Below are 22,635 nucleotides of genomic sequence, written 5' to 3'. Positions count from 1 at the left end.
TCCCTCAGCCGAGCGGCCATGTTTGTGAAGCCTTCATAGGCTATATAGGGCGGTCAGTCATTGCATCACTTCCTTTTTCGCTGGAACAGCGATCGGTGGCAGCAGCTGTGTGGTCTCTCCAGGTTTTTACCTTCCTTAGCCTGTATTTCCTTACTCAGTGCTCCTTATCCCTGCGGGGGTCGGTACATCCAGTAGTGTGCGGTGGGCTGCGCTCGCCGCGGTCTTAAAGGGGCAGTCCTTTATTTCAGTTGATACTGGGGCATGGATTCTCAGGATTGCAAGTTTCCTCCCACCCTGGTGGGGGGCCAAGGGGCTGCTGCATCCCCCGAGGGGGCTGATCTGGCTGCTGTTGTAGCGAACTTGGCTTCTCAGGTGCAGATGCTAATGGCTGATCGATCCGCAAAACGGCCCAGGTTATCTATTTCCTCTGATTCAGAGGGCGATGGGGCTGCTATGGCTGGAGTGCCCTTCTCAGGGTCTCGTTCATCTCTGGACCTTGTGGGGTCTGAGGGGGAGGCTGAGGTAGAAGGAGTTGATACTTCTCCCCCTGGCTCGCCTGAAGAGCTTGCACTCATGGATGAGTTGATTACTTCTATCAAGGAAACACTGCGTCTGCAGGATGAACCAAGTCCTCCTGCTTTGATGTCCTCTTATGGGACGCAAAGGAAACGCAAAACAGCGCAGGCTTTTCCCTGCCCTGCGGAATTTCAGCGCGCTGTTGATGAGCAATGGCGCAATTTAAAGAAGCCCTTTACTGTGCCTAGTAAGTTCAAGCTGCGTTATCCATTTACACCCACCACTGATGAGCGTTGGTGTGTGCCGCCTCAGGTGGATCACGCGGTGGCAGTTTTGAATAAATCTACTGCGATTCCTGCTGAGGATACCCCGGTGTTCCGGGACCCTACGGACAGGAGATTGGAGTCTCTGGCTCGTTATGCTTATACGGTTGCTGGTTCTATGCTGAAGCCTATTTTTGCTTCCATTATGGCAGCCCAAGCTATTGCGGATTGGACGCAGGTGCTCAGGTGCACCCTGGTGGCTGACTCTGCTCCGCCGACAACATTGGCTATGGTAGATCAAATTCATCAGGGTGTCATGTATTTGTGCGATGCGGACTTGGATTTGGTCCCTTTGGCTGCACGCCTCTCCAGTGTAGCGGTGTTGAACCGTCGCCTGATATGGCTGAAATGTTGGTCGGTTGACCAATCCTCTCGCAAGACTCTAGCTAATCTTCCCTACGCGGGTTCTCGCCTTTTTGGCGAGTCTTTGGATACTCTGATAAAGGGAATTTCCGGGGGTAAGAGCACTCTCTTACCCCACACTCACAAGAATAAGTCTGTTCGCGGTAAGAAGAATACCTCGTTTAGGCCCTCTCAGGGGTCCTTTCGTGCCTTTCGGTCGCAATATAAGGGCAAGTCCTTCAAGGGCCAAGGCTCCCAGAAGAAGCCGTGGGCAGGTAAGCAGAAGTCCGGCCAGTCCGGGTCCGCTGCCCATACCAATTCGGCCTGAAGGGGCGCCCTCACCCGGTTCTGGGGTGGGGGGGACGTTTGCTCGGTTTTCTTCAACCCTGGCTGGCCCGCATTCGGGACAGGTGGGTTCAGGAAATCGTTCGATCTGGATACAAGATCGAGTTTCTCTCTCAGCCGGCGAGCAGATTTTTCCCCTCAAATCTTCAGCTGTCTCCGGAGCGTTTGCAGCATCTGCACCTGGCGGTGCGGGACCTGCGGGCCCAGGGAGTGGTGGTTCCGGTGCCTCATCGGGACAGATTTCGGGGGTTCTACTCCAATCTGTTCACTGTGCCCAGAAAGGAGGGCAAGGTACATCCGATTCTGGACTTGAAAGCTCTGAACCGCTTTGTGCGGGTTCGCAAGTTCCGCATGGAATCCCTGCGCTCGGTGGTGGCTGCCCTGGTTCCGGGGGAACTTATGGCATCCATCGACTTGAAGGATGCGTACCTTCACATCCCCATTTTCGGGGGTCACCAGAGGTACCTTCGATTCGCCATTGCGGAGGATCATTACCAATTCATAGCGTTGCCCTTCGGTCTCGCTTCGGCTCCGCGGGTTTTCACCAAGGTGCTTGCGCCGGTCCTGGCTTTATTGAGAGCCCAGGGCATCTCTGTCTTGGGGTATCTGGACGATATCTTGCTTCGGTCTGCGACCAGTCAGGGCCTGGTGAACGACCTGTCCACCACGATGCAGACTCTGCAGGAGTTCGGTTGGACGATAAATTTTCCAAAATCAACGTTGTGTCCGTCGGTTCGTCTTCCATACCTGGGGATGATCCTGGACTCTGCTCAAGCAAAGGTCTTCCTGCCGGAAGACAAGCTCCGGACACTTCAGGACGAGGTCAGGTCCCTCAGGGACACTCAGTGCTCGTCCCTCCGGACATGTATGAGGTGTCTGGGATTGATGGTCTCGGCTTTCGAGGCGATTCCCTTCGCCCAGTTTCACACGCGGGGTCTTCAGGGAGATCCTGGCCAAGTGGGATGGGCGTCCGCAATCTCTGGATCTGCGGATTTCGTTGAGCCGTCACACCCGAAGGGGTCTTTTGTGGTGGCTCCAGTCCCCGGCGAGTCCTTTGTCGTGGACGGTGATCACGGATGCCAGCCTGTCGGGCTGGGGTGGTGTTCTGGGCGTTCTGTCCGCCCAGGGAACTTGGTCGGAGGAGGAATCCTCCCTTCCGATCAACATTCTTGAATTGCGAGCGATAAAACTTTGCCTTCTGCATTGGTCGGAACGGCTTCAGGGCCGCCCGGTTCGGGTTCAGACGGACAATGCCACAGCGGTGGTCTATATCAACCATCAAGGGGGCACCAGGAGTGCCCGTGCGGCTCGGGAAGTAAACGACATTCTGTCATGGGCCGAGACGCACGTTCCAGCGATAACGGCTGTGCACATTCCGGGGGTGGAGAACTGGCAGGCGGACTATCTGAGTCGCCATTCCCTGGACCTGGGAGAGTGGTCCCTTCACCCGGATGTCTTCCAGGAGTTGTGCGCGAGGTGGGGTCTCCCGGATGTGGACCTGTTCGCGTCTCGTCTGAACAACAAGGTGGAAAGGTTCGTGGCAAGGACGCGCAATCCGCGGGCGGACGCCCCGGTCGTGTTGGTGGCGCCCTGGCATCAGTATCGCCTGATGTATGCCTTCCCTCCGATTCAACTGTTGTCCAGGTTCCTCCGCAGGTTAACCTCGGAACCGCATACGGTGATTCTGGTGGCACCGGACTGGCCTCGCCGGTCTTGGTACGCAGACCTCGTAAATCTGGCAGTCGACGCTCCGTGGCGTCTGCCGCTTCGAGAAGACCTTCTGTCGCAGGGGCCGATATTCCATCCTGCTTTACAGTCGCTGGCTTTGACGGCATGGCTGTTGAGAGCCAGGTCCTGAGGGATAGGGGTCTCTCCCCTGAGGTCGTCCCTACTTTGATTAAGGCTAGAAAAGCTTCTTCCGGTAAGATATACTACCGTACTTGGAAAGCGTACTTCGCTTGGTGTGAGTCCAGGGGGTTTTCTCCGCGCTCATACTCGGTGTCGAGAGTGTTGGCTTTCCTCCAAACTGGAGTGGACCAGCGTTTGGCACTGGCCACGATTAAGGGTCAGATTTCTGCGCTGGCTGTTCTTTTTCAGCGCCCAGTGGCGTCTAATTCGTTGATTCGCACTTTTGTTCAGGGGGTCCGACACTTGGCCCCTCCTAGGAGGGAGCCTTTGCCTCCATGGGACTTGAACCTTGTTCTGTCCGTGTTGCAACATGCTCCTTTTGAAAAGATCAGGGAGATCTCGTTGTCTCTGTTGTCCAAAAAGGTTGCCTTTTTGGTGGCTATAACTTCGGCTCGTAGGGTGTCGGAGCTGGCGGCTTTGTCCTGCAGCTCTCCCTACTTGGTGATTTACTTGGATAAGGTGGTCTTGCGACCTAACCCTTCCTTTCTTCCGAAGAGGATCTCGGAATTTCACCTGAATGAGGACATTGTCTTGCCTTCGCTTTGCGCGAAGCCTAAGCATCCGAAGGAGGTGGCTTTGCATGCCTTGGATGTTGTTCGGGCGACAAAGTGGATGTTCAGGCATCGGCAGATGCTTCCTTTGGCCGTAAAGTTCTTAGTGCGGCAGTGCCTTAGGGTCCCTTGTTTTGGGCCCTTGGCTGTTGGGGTGTTTTTTACCCCTGGGTTACTTGTTCTTCCTGGGTTGTTGCTTCTGTTGAGCACGTTTTTCCTGTTGCCAGGTTGGTTCTCTTACTTTGGTAAGGTTCCTTTCTCTGATGTGGGTACTGCGTTGCTTTATGCGCGGCTGCGTTTTTTTTCCCACCCCTCATGTCTACACTGCTCTGGGACGTCCCATTGGTGAAGATTATGAAGGGGCGGCAACTGTCGGAGGACGTAAGAGAACGGAATTTTTGTAAAATCTTACCGTAAAATTCCTTTCTCTGAGTCCTCCGACAGTCGCCGCCCAGCCCCTCTTTTGGGGTTTGTTTATGTACTCTACTGCTATGCTACCAAACTGAGTTGAGAATGCTGGAAGCAGGGAGGTATTGACTGAGGGGACCGCCCCCTAGGGGTGTGATATGCTAAAAGCTTTGATATTAACAAATCTTGTTGCCTAGCTACTCCTACGGAGCAAAGGTCAATTACCCATTGGTGAAGATTATGATGGGGCGGCGCCTGTCGGAGGACTCGGAGAAAGGAATTTTACGGTAAGATTTTACAAAAATTCCGTTTTTTTTTTTTTTTCATTTTGGACAGAGGAAAAATTATATTCCCTGTTAGGTTTAATATTGCCATTGTCTTATTGGGGGGATTTTCCAACAATTCCTGTCCTATAGCCAAAGCAAGGAAGTAGGAGAGAATCCCTCTAAAGTGAGGGAATCTCTGGTTGTTATCAGGACCGCTAGGACTAGTGTCCCCTTTGCAAAATATCCCCACTATTGTTCAGGGGACAACCCAAAATTTGAGATTTTATTTTTATTTTTTTTGGTACTGGTTAACAGAACGTATAAAGAGGGTGAATATCCTTTACAGCAGAAGTCGGCAAGCCGTCGATCAAGATCTACCTGCCGATCCTAACCACCTGACAGGTAGACGGCGTGACCACCTGCTACCTTTTTAGATCAGAGAGGCAATATACAATAGATCCAGGGCAAATACTGTACAAGTGAGTCTAATTATTCGTTTTAACAAGTGTCCTGTAGACAGTTGATTATTAAAGGGCGTTGTTTAACAAAGAAAACTCCTTCCCATTATAAGCTGTCAGCAATGGCACCACATGGAAGAGAAATGTCACAAGGCCTGAGAAAGGAAATGATTTCTTTACACAAGAAAGGTGAAGACTGCAAGAAGATCAGCAAAGCTTTATGTATCAGGATACTGTAGCAAAAATTAAATACAAAAATTTAAGATGGAACTGCAACCATCTCACAGAGATGCCCAGGTCGTTCATGGAAGTTATAAGGATTGAAAAAAATCGCTATGAAAGTTCACTACAGTTAGCTAAAGAAGTAGAAAGCCAAACTAGGGGGATTGTTTCCTGTGACACAATACACTGCAGAGGAATGGCATGCATGGCTGTCGTCCATGAAGGAAACCTCTCCTAAATCCCATGCACAAAAAAGCCCACCTAGAATTTGCCAGGGCCCATGCTGAATGAAAAATACTACTGGTACTCAGTAATCTGAAGTGATGAGACCAAAATAAATGTTTCTCTTTCGTTCATTGATGGACACAGCTCCATATCTTTGACCCTTGGTTATGCTGCTCTCCAAAGGAGTAGGACTAGGTGGAAACAAAACTTGACTACGCCCCCCAGGGCAGTCCTAGGGGGTATACTTCCCACTTCCTGCTATAGGACTTAAATTTTTCCTGCCTAGTCAGGAGTAGGACCTGGTTCTCTGCTGGGACCAGTGGTCCTGGAGTTTTTTCCCTTTTAATGAATGGAATTGTTTTCTTTTATTTATTTCTATTCCTGTGAGAACAATAATCAACTGCTGGACTGGGCGATGCACTGGATATCCTAGATCCTTACAGTCGTCTCAGTCTGGCCAGCGAGCACGACCCAACGATTCGCTCCATGCTAGGTTGGCCGCGACACAGCCCCATTGGACTGGGGCTGGCTGGCGAATGAAACTCCTCGTGAGGACGCATAGCCCTGGTCACGATAATGGTCACGGCCTGAGTCGCAGTGTACCTCCGACTCGCAGTATCCCCATTCCAAGATGTACTGTCAGGAGTGCTGCCTGTTCGGTTCCCTGGTGTGGTGAGTAGAGTCCCTCCACTCCTCTGGAGAAATACTGGGGTGGACGGGGGCCCTTCCTCGGGTTGGTTGGCCCCTTCTGTGCCCTTCCTTCCCTCATAGTTCCCCCGCCCCCCTCACTAGCAGACTTCCCCTGTACTGGTCGCCCTCATCTACCCCCCCTTAGTACTCTGTGGTGCACGGGCTGTTGTGGTGTATGGGGTATCATTGGAGTTGGGTTGGAGGGAGGTGGAAGCGCGCTGCGGGTGTCTCATTTTCTGATGCTCCTGCGGCGAATTGCTGCGTTGGGGCAGGGCCGGTGCAAGGATTTTTGACACCCTAGGCGAAACCTCATTTTGCCGCCCCTGGGGGGGGGGGGGGGACCCAAACCAGCACCTCCTAGATCCGGCCCTGCAGACACATCAAATATTGTCAATAGGGCGATGAGAACTCCACAAGAGCTCCATTGAATATGTCCAGCCGAATGCTGCAGCCGGAGGATGTGAGCCGACCGACACTCCGATGGTATGGCAGTGGGACGGGCCACACACCGCTACTGAAGGCACTGTGTGGTGCTTGGACAAGCAGTCCCATAGCATCGAAGTGTCAGTCGGCTCACATCGGTGACGTCATCCTCCGGCTACAGCGTTCAGCTCCATCGCCTTCAGTCTCCCCTCCAGCAGATATAAGACTCCAAGACTCCCGCGGCAGCCGGGAGATTGCACGCCACTTGCGGGTGTCCGTCAGCCGCCGGCCAAAGGCGGGAGACTCCCATGCCACGCCACTGATGGAATCCAAAAAAAAAAATGATTTTGCCGCCCTCCCTACCCTAGCGCTCTAGGCAGCTGCCTAACCTGACTATTGCTGGCGCCGGCCCTGCGTTGGGGTCCCTGTGAGGGCCCCCCCGGTGGACTACAAGTACCTGTAGGGCTGGTTTGGGTCCTGGATGCCGCGCTGCACCACCATTTTGTGGTGGATGGCTGTATACAGCCTTGGCGGCCATGTTTGTGTAGACCGGCAGCCACGCTTCTTCCGGTGGAAGATTCCCTGGCTTTTAGGGACCTATGGACAAGAGAGCTGAGTCTCTGGTCTGATACCTTTTCACCATGGCGGGTTTAATTTTGAGGCCAGTGTTTGCTATCACCTTGGTCTCTCAGACCTTAACAGAATGGGCAAAGCTCTTACGCCAGGATCTGGAAGGGGGTCAACATCCTGAACTGGCGATAGATCAGTTGATACAGGGGCTACAGTACATCTGTGATGCATCCTTGGATGCGGCTCCATTTGCTGGCAGAGTGTCTGTGACTGCGGTGATCCTCCGCCGCATGATTTGGTTGAAGTACTGGTTGGCTGACCAGGCTTCCAAAAAGGTGCTGACTGATCTACCGTTTGCAGGAGACAGTTTGTTTGGTGCTTCTAGGGAAGAGATTGTGACAAAATTGAAGTTTTGCCTGTAAGGGAGAGTGATAGTTGTCAACAATGTCTCTCCAGAGGTATGAAGATTTTGTCCCAAGTTACAATGTTTAGATGTGTACTTCTTGTGACAGATACTAATGTCATCAGCTCAACCCTCTGTCTTCCAGACATCATTGAATATGCTGATGTATCCCTCTGTTTGATAATGTGTATTGTAGTTCATGAGCTCGAGGATGGCCGTCTTCCAGTTAACTGCCTCAGGTTGATTGAGTCATTGTCATCTGTTAAGAATACTGTTTGTGGTTGTTATTTCCTAGAGATAATTAGTTCAGTTCCTGTATACAATTTAATCTACATATTTTAATGTAATCATTCAACCCCTGACCTGTGTGTAGTAATTTGATGAGGAGGGGGATGTGTCCATGCTGAATATAAATTGACTGTGTTTGAGTTCAATAAACCGTTCGTTTTACCCCTTCATGAAGTCTGGACTCATGTTTGGGGGGCATTGGGGAGCTATTTTCACTTCTTGATGGTATTTTCACTGGGATTTCGGGAGAAGATGCACGGATCTCTCTCAAAGAGACTATAGGATCCGTTACACTGGTGGCAAGCGGTGGGATTTTTCTCCCCGAATGGATAGCCTGAACTGAAAGAGGAGGTAAATGGCGCATATATACGAACGGCTGAAACGAACGACGCTTAAGGAACTGCTGGAGGCTCGAGACTTAGGGGCAAGCAACAAGCCAAAAGCCACGATAATAGCCAAACTACTGGAGAGCGACCGAACCAGCAACCTGCAAATGGCAAACACAGAGGAAACAGAGTTCCAAAATGATGTAAGATGGAGACTAAGTATGTTGGGACCTAACCCCCCACAAGAAATTGTGGTGCAAATCATGGCACAAGCTACAGAAGCACAGAGTATCCGGGAAGCTCGGGAGGCCAGAGCCAGATCACCACAAGGGGATATGTTGTCGCTACCTGGATCTACAATAGGACGGCCACGTAAGATTAACTATGCTGCATTTAAAAGCTTCACAGAGGGTGAGATAGATATTGATAATTATTTGCAAGACTTTGAGAGACAGTGTGTATTAGAGGACCTGGAAAAATCTAACTGGGCTGCGATATTGAGCAGCAAGTTATCAGGCAGAGCAGCAGAAGCCTTAAGAGCAGTGCCTGACGAGGACATTCACAATTATGACAAAGTAAAAGAAATTTTGTTGGCTCGTTATGCTGTCATACCGGAGGCACACAGAAGAAAATTCCGGGCCCTCAGGAGACAGGGCAAAGAGTCATATACAGAGTGGGCATTCCGCATGCGCCGCCAGCAATTGGATGCAGGGATGCCAGGCGACTACATTAGCAGATGCCCTACAGTTGCTACTGCTGGAGCAATTCTTCGACCACACTCCAGCAGATGTCAGAAACTGGGTCAAAGACAGGAAACCTCAGACAGTGGAGGAGGCAGCCAGGCTGGCGGACTAATTCTATGAGAGCAGGCGGGTCGACCTTCACAGAGGATCATAAGGATTATGTCCCCAGTACTATCCTCAAGCGCCAGCACCACAACAATCGGGACTTATCCCTAACCCCCCAGCAAATCGATACCATAGGCACAATGGAGTGCAGTGCCATTTGTGCAAGAAATTTGGGCACTATCAGAGAGACTGCACTCAGAAACGGAACCATGCTTCATGAATTCGAACAGGGCCACCTTTCCCAGCGCAAGCAGCAGTTCACTACTACCACACCCACAGGCAGACACCCAGATACCTGTCCCGCAGTGGGGTACAGTGCCACAGGTGCAAGCAGTTTGGGCACTATCAACGAGACTGTACCCAGAGCAGGAACCAAGCTGCATGGATCCGACCAGGGTCACCCCCTTCAGCACAGATAATGGTCCCCTACTATCCCGCAGAGGTTTTCCCAGTCATACCCAGGTTTGAACCCACTGAGGAGCAATTGGGTACCCTTCACGAGGCTAACCCAGTGCAAGCAGCTGAGGACAACAGGGCTCACCACAGACAGACGGTGAGACTAAATGGACAAGAAGCCAGGGGACTGAGACACTGGAGCCACCATAACCCTGGTATAACCGCACAGGGTTAAACCCTCACAGCACACTGGGCGTGTAAGGGTGGCAGGGGGAGCCATCCACAAGTTACCCACCGCCAGGGTGCATATTGATTGGTTCACCGGGGCTAGGTCAGTGGAAATGGGCATCATGCCAGATTTACCAGCTGAGGTCTTGTTGGGGAATAACCCCCGACTTCGGAAGGAGCACTCCCAGTCACCACCAGACAGCAGGAGCGAGCTATGAATGCCTCACCCTCTCCAGATACCCAGATGCCTCGAGTTTTGGACTGGGAGCTGTTTAAGCCAGGTTGGAGAGGATGGCATGGAGCCTCTGGTGGCATATCTGAGCAGAAAACTTATACCCAGGGAGGTCAGTTATGCCACCGTTGAAAAGCGTGTTTGGCCCTAGTGTTTGGCACTCAAGAAACTGCAGCCGTATTTGTATGGGCGTTCCTTTATAGTAATGACTGACCATAACCCACTTATTTGGCTCAACCGAGTAGCCGGAGATAACCCCAGACTGTTGAGATGGAGCTTGGCACTGCAGCCCTACAACTTCACCTTTTCAATACCAACCAGGGAAGCAGAACGCCAATGCTGATGGGTTATCCCGGCACACAAAGCTGGAGAAATAGACTCTACTTCCCGGACATCCCCAAGCCGACCCGTTAGGGTCTAGGCGGGTATGCTGTCCCATGGAACTAAGGGGGAGCTATGTGACAAAATGAAGTTTTGCCTGTAAGGGAGAGTGATAGTTGTCAACAATGTCTCTCCACAGGTATGAAGATTTTGTCCCAAGTTACAATGCTTAGATGTGTACTTCTTGTGACCGATACTAATGTCATCAGCTCAACCCTCTGTCTTCCAGACATCATTGAATATGCTGATGTATCCCTCTGTTTGATAATGTGTGTTGTAGTTAATGAGCTCGAGGACGGCCGTCTTCCAGTTAACTGCCTCAGGTTGATTGAGTCATTGTCATCTGTTAAGAATACTGTTTGTGGTTGTTATTCCCTAGATAATTAGTTCAGTTCCCGTATACAATTTAATCTACATATTATAATGTAATCATTCAACCCCTGACCTGTGTGTAGTAATTTGATGAGGAGGGGGATGTGTCCATGCTGAATATAAATTGACTGTGTTTGAGTTCAATAAACCGTTCGTTTTACCCCTTCATTAAGTCTGGACTCATGTTTGGGGGGAATTGGGGAGCTATTTTCACTTCTTGATGGTATTTTCACTGGGAATTCGGGAGAAGATGCACGGATCTCTCTCATAGATTATAGGATCCGTTAGAGATTATTAAAGGTCTTACGGGAGGTAAGAGTACTCTGCTTCCACAGGTTGTAAAGAGCCTCATTGTACACATTGTCCTTTCTTCTCGGTTCACAAACTGGCTTTTTGTCCCGTGGGCTTGCAGGAGAAGGGACAAAAGTCCCCCTGTAACTTTGCGGGAAGTTCCAAAAGGCCCTAGGCTGGTAAGTCGAAAGTGGGTTCCAATGGTTCCGCAGACAAGCCCTCCTCTGCCTGAAGGGGAGCCCTCACCCGTATCTGGGGTGGGGGGGGGGGGGACACCTTTGCTTCTTTACAAACCCTTGGACCTTGCTCGTTCAAGACAAATGGGTTCACGAGTTGATTAGGTCTGGTTACATGATCGAGTTTGCTCATGCCCATGCCCATTACTCACAGCAGAAGCCAAATCTGTGGGTTCCGGGCACTGGATGTCCACTGGCACCAGATGATCATCAGGCAGAGACACAGAACACAGATCTGCCTATGTAAACAAGGCAGATCTCAGTTCTGACGGCGAGGGCAGGAATTTATTTTGTGTCGGGGAATAAAATCCATCACCTCCCTGAAGAAAAAACACAGTACAGTAAAATTCTGGCTTGGCACACAATTAACCATTTGATAACCCTAGATGTTTAACTACTTCCCAGCCAGTGTCATTAGTACAGTGACAGGGCATATTTTTAGCACCGTTCACTGATTTGTGTCACTGATTCCCACAAAGTATCAGTGTCCGACTGTCCGCTGCAATATCGCAGTCCCACTATAAGTGGCAGATCTCTGCCATTCCTAGTATATAAACAAAAAAAATTCCAGTATACATATACCATAGTTTGTAATGCTATAACTTTTGCGCAAACCAGTCAATATACACTTATTGGATTTTTTTTTTTTTTTTTTTTTTTTACCAAAAAGGTGTAGCAGATTACATATTGGCCTAAATTTATGAAGAAATTATTTTTATTTTTTTTCAATTTCTTTTATTGAATATGTATTCTAGCAGAAAGTAAAAAAAAAAAATGTTTTTTTTTTTTCAAAATTTGTTTGTTTATAGAGCAAAAAATAAACAGTGATGATAAAATACCACCCAAATAAAAGCTCTATTTGCATGACTGCGCAATTGTCAAAGTAACACATTGCCATATCGCAAAAAATGGCCTGGTCATGGAGGGGGGTAAATCTTCCACAGGTCAAGTGGTTAATAAGTCATTACAAAGTTCTCTCTATCCTCCCTTCGGCAGGTTTGGAAGCAACACTCCCACTGCTTCATTTGGCAACCTGGCCAGCCAGAGCGCCCCAACTTTTGGGAGTCTGTCCCAGCAAGGACCAGGATTTGGCGGACAGAATAGTGGATTTTCTGGATTTGGTTCTGGTAGTGGTGGAGCAGCCCCAGGAAGCAGTGGAGGTGAAGTATATTTTACACTCTGAAACATCTTGAACTAGTAAACCTTTATAAACTTAAATTAACTCTTGTGGTAATTGTTTTTCAGGTTTTTCATTTGGGGCATCAAACCAGTAAGTATTTCTGACAGTGTCACATGATGCTAATTCTAAATGCTATTTAACCATTTCAGCCCCCTGGCCAATTCTGGCGCCTCTCGCATATATGTAAAAAATTTTTTTTTATTTTTTGCTTTAAATTACTTCAAATCACCAAACATATTTATTTTTTAAAGCAGAGGCGCTAGAAAATAAAATGTTAGATATTGGAATTTTGTTTTGACGTGATAATTTGTGCATCAGCTTTTTTAAACGCAAAATTTTTGGAAACAAATATTTGTGTGCACTTTAGTGCACACAAATACAATATAATACCGAAGTTATTTGGTAAAAGATGTTATGCCAAGTAAATGGATTGCTACATTTGCGGACGCGAGTCACCCTACTGGATCTGCTTCCACGCACTCTTCAGATAGCGACGATTAATCCTCTGCTCCTCTACCCGCGCAATAAAAGGCGCTGGTGGATGCACTGTTTGTGTCAGTGCATAAAATTTAAAAATGGAGGTTGCTGCCGATGCGGTGTCAGAGACGCCAATCCCTTTCGGCACCGACAGGCCCTCCAATGCGGCGAGGGTGTTCCCTTTCCGCTTTCTTTGACAACATTGTCACAAAACAGTGGGGTTGTCCAAAATAAAGTGGTTTCCTAAGCATTTATGCCTTGCAGTATCCTTATGAGGATTAACTGCTTAAAAGGTGGATAGTCCCACCTGTATCGAATTCATCGGTTTCCAGGTTGAATAAAGCTACCTTCATTCTGGTTGAGGAGTCCCCAGCCTTTACAGATCCAGCTGATAGGAAGGCAGAGGCTCTGGCCCGCCGTATGTTTGCTGTGGCTGGTTCAGCACTTAGGCCGGTATTTACTATTGCCCTGGTGTTGCAGACTCTGGACATGAAGTCCATTCGTGTGGTAGTGGCATCCCTACATCAGGGGGTTTTCTTCTCACTTCTATTGTCTATCGAAATCAAGGATGATTACTCGCACATTCTAATATGTGGCAGTCACCAGCGCTTCCTCCTTTTTTGCCGTGGGCGAGGAGCAGTATCATTTCGTGGCATTGACCTTTGGTCTTGCCTTCGTTCCTTGGGCCTTCACAAAAGTGTTGGCCCCAGTGCTGCTTTCTTTGAGTCAGCGGGGGATCGCGGTACTGAGGGTACCTGGGCAACCATCTTCTGCGAGCGGAGTTTTCGACTACTCTGATGGACATCTGGAGGATTACTCTGCGAACTCTAAGGGAGTTCGACTGGATTCTGAACCTTCAGAAGTCTGCTTTGGTTCTGTCCTCAAAAACTGGACTATCTGAGTCTGACTTTGGACTCGGCCTCAGCCAGTGTTTCTTCCTCTGGAAGAACTCCAGACATTACAGGAGACAATTCAGCAGACGGTCTTCCGGAACTCTGGGCTTGCATGCAGGTGCTTGACCTGATGGTGACCACCTTCAAGGCGGTCTGTTTGCACAGTTCCACACAAGATCCCTGCAAAAGAGATTCTGGTGAAATGCGAAAAAAATCCACGGTCTCTAGAGGTGGATTCCTTCTCTGGCGCTTTCACAGGGAAAACCCACCCCCACTGTACTGGACGGTTGTCGCCATGGATACCAGCCTGTCCAGGTGGGGAGGCATTCTAAGCACAAATGTGCTCAGGGGGTCTGGACTCTGGCAGAGTCCAGAATGCCGATTAATGTACTGGAACTCCGTGCGATCAGACTTGTCTGGCTCATTGGACAATTCATCTTCAGGGGTTTCCGGTACGATTTCAATAAGACAAGGCTACGGCCATGGTCTGTCAATCACCAAGGGGGCACAAGAAGTTTCCTGGCTGCTCGGTAAGTAGCCGGCATTCTAAGGTGGGTTGCCGATTCGTTCCAGACTTCTCCAACTCCTGCCTTGACTCCTGTGCAGGATCGAAGCAGAAAGGATTCTGGTCATTCTTGTGGTTCCAGACTAGCCTTGCCGGTCTTGGTATGCCAATCTGGTATGGCTGGTCGTCTCAGGGAGGATCTGCTATCCCAAGGTCCAATCTTCAATCCTGCTTTACGGTCGCTGGCCTTGATGGCTTGGCTGTTGAACGCCAGGTGCTGAAGGATAGAGGTTTGTCTGAGTCAGTGATTCCTACGCTGTTGAAAGCTAGGAAATGTACTTCTAGGAAGATGTACCGTTGTACGTGAAAGAAGTACATTGCGTGGTGTGAGTCTCTTGGGGTTAATCCTTACTACTTCTCAGTGGATCGGATCTTAACCTTCCTTCAAAGGGGGGGGGGGTGTTGAATTGGCCTTGAGTACCATCAAGGTCCAGGTATCAGCTTTTGCGTTTTTTTTTTTTCCAACGACCTTTGGCTGCGCACTCCCTGATGCGTACCTTTTTTCAGGGTGTCCGACATTTGGTTCCTTCAGTGTGGGCAGCGTTGCCGCCTGGGATTTAAATTTGGTGCTTTCAGCTATACAGAAGCCTCCCTTTGAAAATATTCGGGAGCTTTTCCTGCTTTCGCTGTCCCAGAAGGTGGCCTTTTTTGTGGCTTTCACCTCTGCGCACAGGGTGTTGGAACTGGTGGTGTTATCCTGTCGTTCACCTTATGGTGATTCACAAGGATAAGGTGGTGCTTTGCCCCTGTCCGTCATTCCTTCCTAAGGTGGTCTCTGACTTTTATTTGACTGAAGACATTGTGTTGTCTTCCCTGTGTCCCAGGCCTTAACAGCCGAAGGAAATTGCCTTGCATGGGTTGGATGTTGTCCGGGCAATAAGGGTGTACCTAGCAGCTAGGAGGTCTTTTAGGAAGTCAGACTCTCTATTATGCTCATGGATGGACCTCACAAAGGGTTGTCTGCTTCCTCTGCGACCATTTCCAGATGGATCAGACAGACGGTGGTTCAGGCCTATTTCATCAAGGGTCAGGTTCCTCCTTTCCCTGTAAAGGCGCACTCTATTAGGGCGCCTAGTGCTTCCGACTTTCCATCGTCATGGGTCAGTGAAGCAGGTTTGCAGCCGGCCACCTGGTCGTCAGTGCACTTTTTTTTTTACAAAGTTTTTACTAAATGGATGTGTTGGCATCTGTGGATGCTTCCTTTGGTCACAAAGTTTTGCAGGCTGCTGTTTAGAGGACTTGGTCCTCTTTGATGATGTATTGTTTTTTCGGGTGAGCTCCAGTTGTTTATGGTAGAACTCTGTTACTTGATTGGTTAGCCTCAGGAATTTTTTTCTGATGTTTTTCCCACCCCTCATGTTTAACACTGCTTTGGGACGTCCCAATGGTTAGGAAGAATCAGGAGCTGTGTTCGTCAATGAACAAAAGAGAAAATGGGATTTTTGACTTACCGTAAAATCCATTTCTCTGATGTTCATCGACGGACACAGCACCCACCCTTCTGTGGAGTTGGCTTTCTCCTGACACTGCTTGTAACAAAACTGAGTGCCTATAGCTGAGAGTGGGTGTATACCCCCTGGGACTGCCCATAGGCATAGTCAAGATTTTTCCTGCCTAGTGTCCTACTTCTCTAGGGGGCAGTATAACCCAATGGTTAAGAAGAATCAGGAGCTGTGTCCATCAATGAACATCAGAGAAATGGATTTTACGGTAAGTCAAAATCCCATTTTTAAATAAAATAAATATAGATAAAAATTGGGTATTGTTATGAACATCAGAGTACAAGCAATAATTCTAGTATCAGACCTCCTTTGTAACTCTTAACTGGTAACCTGTAAATGCTTTTAAAGCGTCACTTATGGAAATTTTTAGGTACCGTAGTTTGGCTCCACTCCGTGGGCATACTTCGTTTTAAAGCGTGACATGTTGGGTATCTATTTACTCGGCGTAACCATCTTTTATATTGTTCCAGAAAATTTTGGTATCTTTACTCGACACAACTCAATCCTTTATATTTTACTAAAAAATAGGGGGCATTATATTTTGTGTAAAAGTTACTGTATTTTTCCTGAAAATGTTGTGTTTGATAAACAGCTGCACAAATATTGTACAGCATAAAAAATGCAGCTGCCACTATTTTATTCTGTAGGTCGACTTTCTGAAAATAAATAATTATTTGGGGGTTTAAAAAGAAATTCTAGCAAAAAAGATTTTAATGTTTGAAAAATTAAAAACTTGCCCTGGTAGACAAGTGGTTAATATATCTAGAACACTTGGACAAATATGGCTCAAACAAAGTGTCCACACATTGAGTTGCTCCCACTACATGTACATAAGGAACCTAGCCAAGAGTTTGATAGTTATTAGGGCATCCCTGATGTTCAAAGGTTTGTTTTCAAGGCAGATTGTTCATTAATTATTGCTAGTGTGAGGGATAATCTTGGCAGCTGAGTGTGTGTCTCTCTCTGGATGAGTTCACAACACTCTGTGAAACAGTCAATTTATTTACACAGAATATATACACTATGCAAAAGATCGGAAAACAAAAAAAAAAAAATAATGAAAACTTTGCCACTCGGCATCTTACTAAACCTACAGGATGTCTGGCTCACCCACCTGGAGCAACCTACTACTGCCCCATGCACCTATCTTTCTGCCTATAAAGTTGCCACATAGGTTGTGTCTCTAAAAACAGGAGCTGTCTTTCAATATACAGGCATAAACAAAATTTGATTCAAGGTTGGTACAAAATTCCTGAACAAGCTGGGTGTTTATTATGTGCCCTAAACCACCCAACATGCTTCAGCTGGACATGTTACCTAATAAGCTAACCTAAACAACCTCCTCTCTCCAGCCTAATCAAAAAGAAAAATGGTTCACAAACTGCCTGAATCTGGGACATACAGTACATCCCATTCTGGATACAGAGAGGTTTTTAATAGTCTGCTGTCACACAAGGCAAATAGAGACATTATTTATTTCAGCAGATATCCACATATAGGTTATTCAAAAATTAAATTAATAAAAACGGTGTGCTTGGCCTCAAACACAAAAACATGAAAAGTCAAACTTCTGCACTCAAAATCCTTTAGTACAGTGGAAATAGAAGTGGTGAATAAAATAAGGTGTGCTGTAAATTGAATGTCACAAGCACTAAACCATGGAATGTCAAATGTGTATCAACTGACACTATATGAGTGATCTGTATGAAGTGTGTTCTACAATGAATAAACAAAAAAAAAAGTGTATTCAAAACGTGAATAATAAATAATAATAAAAAAAAAACTTGCTACATCCAAGTCCAGGCATTGGAAACAAATGTATCCAACACAAATTAATATAAAAAGAAAAAATAAACATTGTTTCACACATGTTCACATATGAAATAAAAAAAAGTAGAAAAAGAAAATCGAAGCGAGTCCAGCTTCCCACATGCAGTTCCAGCCAGATGATCGTGATATAAATCAATTATTTCCACATGAAAAAAGAATCCCCACTGTGCTGGGTATTTAAGGTGAACCGCTTGCCATAAGAAATGATCCCACCAAGAGATCATATGCATGTGTATAAATCCTCCTTTATAGTAAAATGGTCATCCAGCTCCAAGAAACAGAATCAGGCTCATGTATCTCCTTATTCGTAAGTCACATCAGGCAATATGTAAAGCAATGGAAGAGTCTCGCAGTGCATTAAATGTAATTTATTGAATAAAAATGCACTTACATCCACAACGTAAGAATTAAGCAGTGTGTTGTATGGTCGTTCACGGCTGGCTGCAGAACGGTGCACATGGATGGATGTCGCGTTGCTAGCTCCGATCCGATGTCTATTCCCAGTCGAAGTTTCCTAAAACTAAACATTTTGGCTTGGAGCTAGCAACGTGACGTCCATCTGTGCTGACAATTCTGCAATACAAGACCACACAACACACTGTTGGATTCATACAGCTTGGTTGTAAGTGCATTTTTTTTTTGTTTCCAAGAAATTTGTTTTTACACAGTAATGCACTATGAGACTCTTCCATTGCTTTACATATTACCTGATGTTTCTATAACCCGTGAAGGCGTCTCATCCATGAGTGATAGTCCCTTAACCGTTGCCCCTTTAGATGTTAAAGCACATTAACAATATAGTAAAGTAAATAAAGCAGGCGCTGTTAAATCGTAAACTAAGTCGCCGGAAGTGACGTCACTGGTTAGCATGGAAGTGTAGGCAGGCGGACATCAATTTCCTGAAGACGCCATACGGCGAAATGCATTGATGTCCGCCCGCTTACAGTTCCGCATTAACCAGTGACGTCACTTCCGGCGACTCTGTGGAACACGCGCCGGCCGGCTTCTCAGAGCATTCAGAGGGGTGAGCCTGTCACTTGATTGGGGATGTAATCTTTTTATGCTGTTTGAGCTGGTGCAAGTCGGGGCACTTTTTATGTAAGCAAAACCATAGATGTGTGTGTGGGGGCTTATATTTTATCCAATAAAACAGTGTTGCATTTTTATTGGGTGTTTTTGTTTTGCCTCTACATAACCAATATCGATCATTCGAGAGGTGATTGAGGAGGATTTGCCAACTGATCCTAAGATTTCTGTCTGTTGAGAAGGCTATATGGTACCTGGAGCCTGGGGCTTTTGGTGAGCAGATTTATGTGCTATATATCACGTGGTGGAGCACCTGATGAATGAAAATTAGGAATGCACAGTGTGGGTGGCAGCTTTCAGAGAGCACTATATTTCATATATGGACTAAAGATTTATTTTATAAAAAATTTTTTTTTCACATAATTATTTTTAGATGTTGGTCTTATAATACTAATAGTTTAATTGTGGTCACTTGATTGGCACATTTTGGTTCATTGCAATATGTTACCCTTAGATTAATTACGATTCAACAGCACCTGCTTTATTTACTTTACTATATTAATGTGATTTCACATTTAAAGGGGCAGCTGTTAAGGGACTATCACTTGTGGATGAGGCGCCTTCATGGGTTATATAAAAATCAGGCAATATGTAAAGCAATGGAAGAGTCTCATATAGTGCATTACTGTGTAAAAAAACAAATTTATTGAAAACAAAATGCACTTACATCCAAGATTGAATCGAGCAGTGTGTTGTGTGGTCGTGCACGGCCGCCTGCAGAATTGTCAGCACGGATGGACATCGTGTTGCTAGCTTCGAGCCGACACGCTTCCTTCTAGGAGACTTCGACTGGGAATAGAGACGTCCGATCGGAGCTAGCAACGCGACATCCATTCGTGCGCACCGTTCTGCAGGCAGCCGTGCACGACCATACAACACACTGCTTGATTCATACGTCGTGGATGCAAGTGCATTTTTATTCAATGAATTACATTTTTACACAGTAATGCACTATGAGACTCTTCCATTGTTTTACATATTGCCTGATGTGACTTACGAGAATAAGGAGATACATGAGCCTTCCATTTCTGGGAGCTGAATGATCATTTTACTATAAAGGAGGATTTATACACATGCATATGATCTCTTGGTGGGATAATTTCTTGAGGTAAGCGGCTCACCTTATATACACAGCACGGTGGTGGTACTTTTTTCATGTGGAAATAATTGATTTATATCACAATCATCTGGTCAGAACTGCATGTGGGAAGCTGGACTCGCTTCTATTTTCTTTTTCTACTTTTTGTGAACACGTGTGAAATATTGTTTATATTTTCTTATATTAATTTATGTTTGATACATTTGTTTGGCCCTTGTGGCATCTTTCTTATCACTGATACAGGACACTATTCCTCCCACGGAAACCGACAACGGGGAGCAATTCCTCCCACTGACACCAATGACTGGGCACGATTCCCCCCCTAGTACGTGTTTACATTTACTTAGGAGAGGAATTGTTTACTCCCACTGATGCCAGGGCAATTTCTATTCCCAATGATCACAACTCAGCCCCTCCAAAGTCTGAAAGACAGTAAACTGGCCCTTTTGTTTAGAAAGTTTTAGTGTATAGCTATGTAAAGTCTAGAGCAGCCTTTCTCAGCCAGGGTTCTTTCAGAGGTTACTAGGGGTTCCTTAAACACAGACTTTTTTTTGCCTCTCAGGTAAGTTATCACTGATACCAATGATATTTTCTCCAGTCGTCTGTCCAGGACAGCACAGGAGATATAGGCTCCACCTCCGGAGAGCACAGGAGATATAGGCTCCACCTCCGGAGACAGGAAACGCAAGGGATCAGGTGAATAAAGGGGCGGACACCCACCATCTTCCCCAGTCTTTTGTGTTTCCTCCCCGGAGGAGGAGGCAGGTGTGGAGCTCTGCTGTACCTGTCCCGATCAGAAGAGGGAGGTCAGCGGAGGGGGGGGCCCCCGGTGGCCGACGAGGCCGGGTCCGGCGCATCTCCTCCTGGAGCCCGGGGAGGGCTATGTCCACTGCCCGCAGCGATCTGGGCTCATTCCGAGCGGCTTCCGACAAGGCAGTGGGTGCTTGCGCAGGCCGCGTGTTCCGGCCTTTGAAGTGCATCAGAGGAGGGCGGAGCTTCCGGCGCATCACTTCCGGTTCCGGCTCACAGCAGTGATGACGCCGGAGCCATGGCGGTTTAGTTAAACTGCTGAAACCGCTGCAAGTCTGCGAGGTTTCCCTGGGCAGAACGCAACGGCAGGATGCTGCAGGAGGAAGAGGCCTCTCTCACTGAGACTGCAGGACACAGCGGTGGTGGCGCCATCCCAGCTCAGGTAGGTTACCTACTAGGCTGGGAGAGGGGGGGGTGAGTACAGGTGCCCTCAGAATGCTGTGATTTCCCCTGTTTGTTTTTCATCCCCCCCCCCCCCCCTCAAAGCTGAGTCCGGGCTAAAGAGCCTAGGAACTCTGGCTTAGCTTCTCTGGCAGGGGGAGGGGGTGGCTGTGGTAGTTTACCCCCCTCCTTGTTTTTTCTGTTAAGGGTCTCACTGTTTCCTTGTTTTTTTCCCCCTCTTCTCGTCTTCAGGCTCAGCCCAAAGACACAGAGAAACTGGCAGGGAAGAAAAGATGCCCAGCCTGTGCTGCTTAGTTTAAGGAGGGCTGGAGTAAACCCCTTTGTAAACCCTGTATAGACAAATTGGTCTATAAGGAGTCAACAGGGGCATGCAAGGAGTTAATCGCAGGAGTCCAGAAGGAGATGAAAGCGATTAAAACTATGCTGTCTAACATAGAGACCCCCAAACAGCCAGCAGAAAGCCACCTAGTTTCAGCCCCAGAGGAGGGTGTAGAAACAGAGGCAGAGAACTCTGATTCCCTTGAAGAGCTTAGTGAGGCAGCTTCTTCCAGGGAGGTCCTTGAGTTAGGGACTAAATCACCTAGGTTTAAGTTATCACTAGAGGAGGTTGATGCTTTACTAGGAGTGATTTATGAGACCTTAGAAATTAAAGAAGAGCAGGTCTCTCTGTCCCTACATGACAAAATGTACCAAACCCTGAAAGAAACTCAGTCTAGGGTGTTTCCGGTACATGACACTTTGTCGGACTCCATTAAGAAGGAGTGGGTGGAGCCTGAAAAGAAGCTGTTTTTCCCAAAAAGCCTAAAGAGGAGGTTTCCCTTTAACGTGGATCCCTCTTGCATTTGGAACAAGGTTCCCAAGCTGGATGCAGCCTTCTCACAATGCGCCAAGTCTACAGACCTGGCCTTTGAGGATATGGGTGTCCTTCAAAAGCCTATGGACAAGAGAATAGAGGTTCTCCTCAAAAGGTCATGGGAGGCAGTTATGGCTAGCCTGAAGCCAGCTATGGCCACAACAGTGGTGGCCAGAAATCTGGAGGTTTGGCTGGACCAACTTAAAGCCCACCTGGAAGGAGGGACTTCCCGTAAAGAGATTCTGGATTCCCTTCCTATGCTGTCAAAAGCGGCCGGGTATATGGCAGACACTTCGGCAGAATCGGTTAAAGTTATCAGCCAGAACTGCAGCCCTGGTGAACTCTTCACGTAGGGCCTTGTGGTTGAAACCCTGGTCAGGGGACTTAGCGTCCAAGACAAAGCTCTGTGGTATTCCCTTTGAAGAGGATCTCTTATTCGGCCCAGACCTAGAAAAGGTCTTGGCCCGAACGGCTGATAGGAAGAAAGCTTTTCCGGCAAAGACCAAGAAAGCTCCAGAGCGACGTTTTTTTGTCCCCAAAGACCCAAGCTTCTAAGATGCCAACCACTAAAAAACAGTGGGGGAGAGGACAGCAAAAAAAGGGTATTCTCTTTTCCTCTCCTAAAAAAAACCCCAATGACCGGGTCCCGGTGGGGGGAAGGTTTCTCAATTCCTCCCACAGTAGGAAAAC

At 47.6% G+C, this 22,635-nt stretch overlaps 1 protein-coding gene across 2 annotated transcripts in view; it reads left to right on the top strand.

The window, feature by feature from the left end:
• The window catches only part of NUP214 (nucleoporin 214), a 265,238-nt gene that overhangs the window by 226,343 nt on the left and 16,260 nt on the right, over nt 1-22,635 (top strand). For both annotated transcript variants that reach the window (XM_082258635.1, XM_082258634.1), the window contains 2 exons: nt 12,245-12,408; nt 12,494-12,518. In XM_082258635.1, the coding sequence (XP_082114761.1) occupies nt 12,245-12,408; nt 12,494-12,518 (189 nt within the window). The remainder of the gene's footprint in view (nt 1-12,244; nt 12,409-12,493; nt 12,519-22,635) is intronic.

This window comes from Pelophylax lessonae (genome assembly GCF_965119305.1).
Source record: "Pelophylax lessonae genome assembly, chromosome: 5".
Classification (NCBI taxonomy): domain Eukaryota; kingdom Metazoa; phylum Chordata; class Amphibia; order Anura; family Ranidae; genus Pelophylax; species Pelophylax lessonae.
The sequence above is the reverse complement of the archived record's forward strand: the minus strand, read 5'-3'. Positions and strand labels throughout refer to the sequence as shown.